Source organism: Eimeria necatrix, genomic scaffold, assembly GCF_000499385.1.
Source record: "Eimeria necatrix Houghton genomic scaffold, Enh_scaff482, whole genome shotgun sequence".
NCBI lineage: Eukaryota > Apicomplexa > Conoidasida > Eucoccidiorida > Eimeriidae > Eimeria > Eimeria necatrix.
In genome coordinates, this window is record NW_013651664.1 from 1 (window position 1) to 7,500 (window position 7,500).

At 62.0% G+C, this 7,500-nt stretch overlaps 1 protein-coding gene across 1 annotated transcript in view; it reads right to left on the bottom strand.

Moving 5' to 3' along the window:
* Positions 1 to 451: 451 nt before the first annotated feature.
* Positions 452 to 7,500, bottom strand: part of ENH_00057360 (zinc finger (C3HC4 RING finger) protein, putative) — a gene marked incomplete at both ends in the record, with an annotated part of 15,952 nt that continues 8,903 nt past the window's right edge. The window contains 6 exons of the mRNA XM_013577026.1: positions 452 to 1,105; positions 1,571 to 1,860; positions 1,935 to 2,123; positions 2,392 to 4,490; positions 4,759 to 5,718; positions 5,948 to 7,500. The exon at positions 5,948 to 7,500 is cut by the window's right edge and continues 1,860 nt beyond it. Coding sequence (XP_013432480.1) covers positions 452 to 1,105; positions 1,571 to 1,860; positions 1,935 to 2,123; positions 2,392 to 4,490; positions 4,759 to 5,718; positions 5,948 to 7,500 — 5,745 coding nt within the window. The remainder of the gene's footprint in view (positions 1,106 to 1,570; positions 1,861 to 1,934; positions 2,124 to 2,391; positions 4,491 to 4,758; positions 5,719 to 5,947) is intronic.

Consider the following 7,500-nt stretch of genomic DNA (forward strand, 5'->3'; position numbering starts at 1 on the left):
TTATATATATATATATATATATATATATGCAAGGCACATCTTCGAAAAAGTATACACATATCTACATATATATATTTGCTGTTGCATGCATGCAATTTGTTAGTGCATGCATTGCATGCATGCTAAACCCTAAACCCTAAACCCTAAACCCTAAAACAATTAACATGCGGCACATCTTCCCACTACTTCCAATTTTCTGGAACCTCCAAAACGCAGCAGCAGCAGCAGAAGCAGCAGCAGCAGCAGCAGCAGCAGCATAAACCCTAAACCCTAAACCCTAAGCCCTAAACCCCAAACCCTCGATCCCAGCCCTTCCCCGCTGGCCAGGCGCTAAGCCGTAAACAGCCCCAAACCCTAGCCCGTAAACCCTAAACCCTAAACCCCAAACCCCAAAGCCCGACCCAAACCCCAAACCCTAAACCCTAAACCCTAAACCCTAAACCCTAAACCCTCACTCGCAGACGACGTGGCCGCAGGAGAGGAGCCTGGGAGGGTTTGTCTTGGAGGTTTCTTCTTTGCTGACAGCACAAGTTATTGAAGAGTGAAAAGACAAAGAAGGGTTTAGCTCCAGTTCGAGGGGCAGCCGGCCGCCCTGCAGCAAGCAGCAGCAGCTGCTGCTGCCGCCGCAGCCCCAGCAAGCAGCAGGCTGCTGCTGCAGCAGCGACCGCCGCCGCCGCAAGCTGCTGCTGCTGCTGCTGCTGCTGCTGCTGCTGCTGCTCGGCACTGTGGGCTCCAGCCCCAGCGCTGGGGAGCCCCGCAGACTCGTCAGCAAAACTTGGTAGGTCTCTCTTTCGCTGCCTTGCTGCTGCTGCAGCTGCTGCAGCTGCTGCAGCGCCAGCAGCTGCTGCTGCTGCTGCTGCTGGTGCTGCTGCTGGTGCTGCTCCGACATCCGCCGCCGCACCCGAGCTGTCCACAGCTGCTGCTGCCCCGAAGCAGCAGACCGCAGCCGCTGCTCTGCTGCAGCACCAGCAGCAGAAGGTGGCAGCTGCAGCAAGTCCTCGGGGGGCCCCCAAAACAGCACTGGGGGCCCCACAGCTGCTGCTGCGGGGGCCCTCTCTTCAGCGGCAGGGGCCCCCAGGGCCCCGGGCTGCAGCAGCTGAACCAGCTGCACAAAATCAAACACCCGTGGCAGCAGCAGCAAATGCAGCAGCAGCAGCAGATGCAGCAGCAGCAGCAGCAGCAGCAGCAGCTGATTCAGCAGCAGCGGCAGCAACGCCTCCTGTCCACGCTTCAGCAGCTCAGGCCGTAGGTGCAAAGACGCAGCAGCAGCAGCAACGGCAGTAGCAGCAGCGCAAACAGCAGCAAAAGCAGAAACAGCAGCAACAAAATTGGGAACAGCAGCAACAGCAGCAACAGCAGCAACAGCAGCAACAGCAGCAACAGCAGCAACAGCAGCAACAGCAGTAAGTGCGCAAGGGCTACCAACGCAAACCCTACAACAGCCGTAAGCAAAAATGCAACACAAGCCGCCGCAATAGCTGCAGCAGCAACAATAGCAGTAAAAGCAGCAGCAGCAGCAGCAGCAGCAGCAACAGCAGCAGCAGCAACAGCAGCAGCAGCAGCAGCAGACCTGCACAAGCTTGGGTAAGAAAATGGCCCCCGCGCAAACCAATACCGCCAAGGGGCTTTCCCTGGGTAGTGGAATTCTTTGGGAGTTTTTGTTGGCTTTGCAGCGGCAGCAAATGGGGCAAAGGCTGCTGCTGGAGTAGAAGCTGCGGAAGCGACGGGAGAATCGGCCATGTCCATCAAGGGAGAGGCGCAGCTCCGAGACACAACGGCTGACTCTGCTGCTGCTGCTGCTTCTGCTGCTACTGCTTCTGCTGCTGCTGCTGCTGCTGCTGCTGCGTGTGCTGCTCCCCCCTGGCACTTGCAGCAGCAGTCCGGGCCGCAGCAGCAGCAGCAAAACGCAGGGAATGAAAGGCCCCCCAAAATACCCGAGATGCCTGCAGCCTCGGCCGGGGCCTCGGGGCCTACGCTGTTGCTGCTGCTGCTGCGCATGCTGCTGCTGCTGCTGGGCTCATCTGCAGCAGCAACAGCAGGTGCTGCTGCCTCTGCGGGGGCAAACGAAGCAAACGTTGCAGCAGATGCGCCAGCGCCGCTGCGCAGCCCAGCAAAAGGAGTCCCTGAAAGGCAGCAGCAGCAGCAACAGCAACAGCAGCAGCAGCAGCAACAGCAGCAGCAGCAGCAACAGCAGCAGCAGGAAATTACACAGCATATGGCACCGCTAAATCTGCAGGAGAGTGTCCCTCAGAGCCCTTCCGCAAACGCTGCTGCTGCTGCTGCTACTACTATCATTGCTGCTGCTGCTGCTAGTACTACCACTGCTGCTGCTGCTGCTGCGGCTGCTGCTGCTGCGGCTGCTGCTGCTGCGGCTGCTGCTGCTGCTCCTACCTGAAGCAGTTGTTGCTACTCGGCCTGAAGCAGCAGCTGCTGCTGTTCCTTGAGCAGCAGGGGACGGACCCATCTGAGGAGAGGCTCTTTCTGCTGCCAGCAGGCTCTGCTGCTGCTGCTGCTGCTGCTGCTGCTGCTGCTGGCGCTGGGCTGCTTGGCCCTGCTCCTCTACCACCTGCTGCTGCTGCTGCTGCTGCTGTTGCAATGGCCTCCCAAGGTAACCCAGTCCATCGCCCACGTGGTCTGCTGCTGGTGCCACGTCGGAGAGCCGCTGCTGCTGCTGCTGCTGCTGCTGCTGCAGCTGCTGCTGCTCGTGCTGATGCAGGCGCTGCAGCCGAAGCATCTGCAGCTGCTGCAGCTGCTGCTCCTCTCTCCAGGTTAAAGGGGGCAGCGGGTCGCCCAGGTAAGGCAAATCGAATTCAGCAGCAGCTGCGCTAGAGGCCAGCCCGTGCTGCTGCTGCTGCTGCTGCTGCTGCTGCTGCTGCTGCTGTTCCTGCTGTGCCTGCTGCTGCTGTGGAGGAAGCAGCGCCATCCCCCACTGAGAGGAGGACTCTATATCCCATGGCTGGAGAGGAAGCTGTTCCTGCTGCTGCAGCTGCTGCAGCTGCTGCAGTTGCTGCTGCTGCAGCTGCTGCAGTTGCTGCGGCTGCTGCTGCTGCTGCTGCTGCAGCTGCTGCAGCTGTTGCAGTTGCTGCGGCTGCTGCTGCTGCGACTGCTGCAGCTGCTGCAGCTGCTGTGGCTGCTGCTGCTGCAGCGGCTGCAGTTGCTGCGGCTGCTGCTGCTGCAGCTGCTGCAGTTGCTGTGGCTGCTGCTGCTGCAGCGGCTGCAGTTGCTGTGGCTGCTGCTGCTGCAGCGGCTGCAGTTGCTGTGGCTGATGCTGCTGCAGCTGCTGCAGTTGCTGCGGCTGCTGCTGCTGCAGCTGCAGTTGCTGTGGCTGCTGCTGCTGCAGCGGCTGCAGCTGCTGCAGTTGCTGCAGTTGCTGCAGTTGTTGCGGCTGCAGCTGCTGCAGTTGCTGCAGTTGCTGCAGTTGTTGCGGCTGCTGCTGCTGTAGCTGTTGCAGTTGCTGCGGCTGCTGTTGCTGGAGCTGCTGAAGTTGCTGCAGCTGCTGCTGCTGCAGCTGCTGAAGTTGCTGCGGCTGCTGCTGCTGCAGCTGCTGAAATTGCTGCGGCTGAGGCTGCTGGTGCTGAAGCTGCTGAAGTTGCTGCGGCTGCTGCTGCTGCAGTTGCTGCAGTTGCTGCGGCTGCTGCTGCTGCAGCTGCTGCAGCTGCTGAAGTTGCTGCGGCTGCTGCTGCTGCAGCTGCTGAAATTGCGGCTGCTGCTGCTGCAGCTGCTGCAGTTGCTGCGGCTGCTGCTGCAGCAGCTGCGGCGGCTGTCGTTGCTGCTGCTGCTGCTGCTGCTCACGGCGCTCGGGTGGGGAGGGCAGAAGAGTGCCTGAGAGACTGTGGGTCTGCTGCTGCCGTTCCCCCTCCTGCCCCTGTTGTTGCTGCTGTTGTTGCTGCTGCTGCTGTTGCTGCTGCTGCTGTTGCTGCTGCTGCTGTTGCTGCTGCTGCTCCATGCTGCGGTCTGTCGCTCCTATTCCTTGCTGCTGCTCTTCTGGAAATGGCTGGCGATGCACGTCAGAGAGAGCACCATGGGGAGTTTGTTGCTGTTGTTGCTGTCGCTGCTGCTGCTGCTGCTGCTGCTGCTGCTGCGTCTGCTGCTGCTGCTGCCTCTGCTGCTGCTGCTGTCGTGCTGCTGCAGGCTGCTGGCGCTGTGGCGGCGAAGCCCTTGACGCATTTGCTTGCTCTGCAGCGCGTTGCTGCTGCCGCTGCAACTGCCGCTGCTGCTGCCGCTGCTGCCGCTGCTGCTGCTGCTGCTGCTGCTGCCGGTGCAGCTGCGCCTGCTGCAGATAAGGGCCGTGGCTAGCAGCCATTCGCTGCAGCCGCCACAGGGGTCCTCTCCGCTGCAGCAGCCGCCGTTCCCGCTGCAGCTGCAGCAGCTGCAGCTGCCGCTGCTGCTCTTGCTGCTGCTGCTGCTGCTGCTGCTGGCAAGCCGATGTAACCCCTGCACTGACGCTGCGAAGAGACACGCTCTTAGAAGGGCCACTGCGGCCGCGGAGCCTGCAGCAGCAGCAGCAGCAACAGCAGCAGCAGCAGCAACAGCAGCAGCAGCAGCAACAGCAGCAGCAGCAGCAGCAGCAGCAGCAGCAGCAGCACCAGCTTCTGCGCCTCTTCCTCTATTTTTGTCTCATTTTGCTTCTCATTCGTGTATACTTGAAATAATTTTGCAAATATAATTTAATTTAATTTAATTTAAATTAATTTAATTAATTTCATAATTGGTTTTTTATTTGATGGTTTGCATGCGCAAGTCCAGCTGAAGCCTCACTGCTTCTTGCTGCGGGCGTTCTGCAGCGCTTGTTTTGCTGCTGCTGCTGCTGCTGCTAACCCCTGCTGCACTTCTGCTGCAGTCTGCAGCAGCGCCTTTCGCTCTTCCTCAGCCACAATGAAGGCCCGCGAGAGCGGCAGCAAACGCTGCCGCTGCTGCTGCTGCCGCCGCAGCACGTGCTGCACCATCAGCCCCAGCAGCCGCAGCTCCTGCAGCAGCAGAGGCTCCTGCCTGGCCTCGGACTCGCTTCCTGCTGCTGCTGCTGCTGCTGCTGCTGCTTGTGCTGCTGCACCGGCTGGGGAAGCGCGAGAAAGCGGCGTATCTGCCTCCATAGGGGAAGCCCCGTCTGCTGCGGCTGCTGCTGCTGCGGACTCGTGTTCTGCTGCTGCTGCACCTGCAGCAGCAGCAGCAGCAGCAGCAGCAGCAGAATTGCCCTCCACTACACTCGATGACTCACCAGAAGCAGGAGACCCTGCAGGTGCATCAGCAGCAGCAGCAGCAGCAGAGCCTGCTGCAGCTGCAGCAGAATGGCCTCCATTCTCTGCGTTTGGAGAAGGCTGCGCAAAAATAGGATCAGCCGCAGCAGCAGAATTTGCTGCTGCTGCTGCTGCTGCTGTTAATGCTGCTGCTGATGCTGCTGCTTCCTCCGCATGCATTGCTGCGGGAACGGACGCAGCAGCAGAGCCAGCTGCTGCTTCCTCCTCGGCAATGCCGCCTTCTGCTCGCTGCTGCTGCTGCTGCTGCTGCTGCTGCTGCTGCTGCTGCTGGGCAGCTTTCCGAGCAGCAGCAGCGTCCTCCACAGCCACAGCAGCAGCAACTGCTGCTGCTGACATGTTGCCTGTGGGGCCCGGCAGCAGCAAAAGGTTCAAAAGGCTGCCAGCAAGAGGGTCTTTTTCCCGCTGCTCTGCCAAAGCTGTGGCCTCCGCCAGCAGCGCCCTGCGGCGCTGCTCCTTGTCCCCCCTGCAGCAGCAGCAGCAGCAGCAGCAGCAGCAGCAGCAGCAAAGATAGCAGCGCGAGTCTTGCGCCCTGCAGCGCCGCACGCGGCGGCAGCAGAAACGACAACTGCAGCAGCAGCAGCAGCAGCAGCAACGCCGTGCCCGGCGGCCTGCCTGCCCCGCTGCTGCTGCTGCGCCCGCCGCTCCCGCTGCTGCTGCTGCTGCTGCTGCTGCTGCTGCTGCTGCTGCCTCACCTTTGCCTCCTTTCCAGCAAACGCGCCACAGCTCTTGCTGCTCTTATGTCTCCATTTATTACATCTCCATAAGGCCTGTGCTGCGGCTGTCTCCTCGCAAGCATTCTCATTTCAGTGCCGAAGGGGACCCAGGGGCCGCGGGGGGGCAGCAGCAGCAGCTGCTGCTGCTGCTGCTGCTGCTGCTCCTGCTGCTCCCGCTCCCGCTGCTCGTCCAGCTCCTGCTGCTCCTGCCGCTGCAGCGCTGGCAGCAACTCCTTCAGCTGCAGGATCCCGCACAACACAAGGGCGACGGGGTCCCCCAAGCAGCTCTCCCCTTCTGCTGCTGCTGCTGCAGCTCCTGCTGCTGCTGCTCCTGCTGCTGCTGCTGCTGCTGCTGCTGGGGGAGCAACAGCAAGCGCGGCAGCCGAAGGGCTGGCGGGCGCGCGCTGCTGCTGATGCGCAGCACCCTCTCCCGCTGCCTCTGCTGCTGCTGCACCTGCTGCTGCCGCATCTGCTGCTGCATCTGCTGGCGCTGCTGCTGCTGCTTCTGCTGCTGCGTCTGCTGCTGCGAACGGTGCTGCTGTAGTTGGTGCTGCTACCACCTCGTCGGGCGTAATGGGGCAAGTAAGAGAAGCCCCAGCAATGGCAAGTGCTGAGGTAGCTCTGAGTCGCGCAGCAGCAGCAGCAGCAGCAGCAGCAGTTGCTGCTGCTGCTGCTGCTGCTGCTGCTTCTTGCGACCTCTGCATCGCAGACCGCGCTGCTGCACCGTCTGCTGCTGCTGCTGCTGCGCCGTTGCGAGAAGCTGCGGAGTGCAGCAGACTGTCTGCTGCAGCTGCTTCCTGCTGCTTGGGGAGCGGCTGTGACTGCTGCTGCGGCTCGGCGCTGCTCTCCGCCGCCTGCGCGCCTCCTGCTGCTGCTGCTGCTGCTGCTGTTGCTGCTCCCCAGATGCTGCTGCAGCACCGCCCCACAGAAAAGGCCCTTCTGTAGCTGCGGGTCAAAGCCATTAAGTCTCCGCCTTTCCCTGGCTGTCTCCCTGGGCGGCCCCTCCTGCACAGTTCTGCCACTGCGTCTCCATCTGCTGCTGCTGCTGCTGCTGCTGCTGCTGCTGCTGCTGCTGCTGGGCTGGGGGGGGGCTGCTGCAGCAGCGGAGCCGCGGGGCCCCGCGCGGGCCACATGGTCTGGGTGTGGGCGAGCTCCAGCAGCTGCAGCCAAGACAGGGTCGCGATGCTGTTGGCCGTGCTGCTGCTGCTGGTGCTGCTGCTGCTGCTGCTGCTGCTGCTGCCCATGCTGCTGCTAAGCACCGAAGCAACAAAAGCAGCACCCCAGTGAGGACTTAGGGCCCCCCCACCAGTAACAGCAAGAAAGACATCTCGGTTGTGGGGCCCCGTGGTGCAGCTGCGGCAGCGCAGCACCACTGGCTCCCCCTCATCTTCCTGCTGCTGCTGCTGCTGCTGCTGCTGCTGCTGCTGCTCGTCTAGCTCTCCCTGCTGCTGCTGCTGCTGCTGCTGCTGCTGCCTGGGCCTGCAGACTGCCAGCATTCGCCGCAGCGCCGCGGGAGTTCCCCGCTGCGCTGT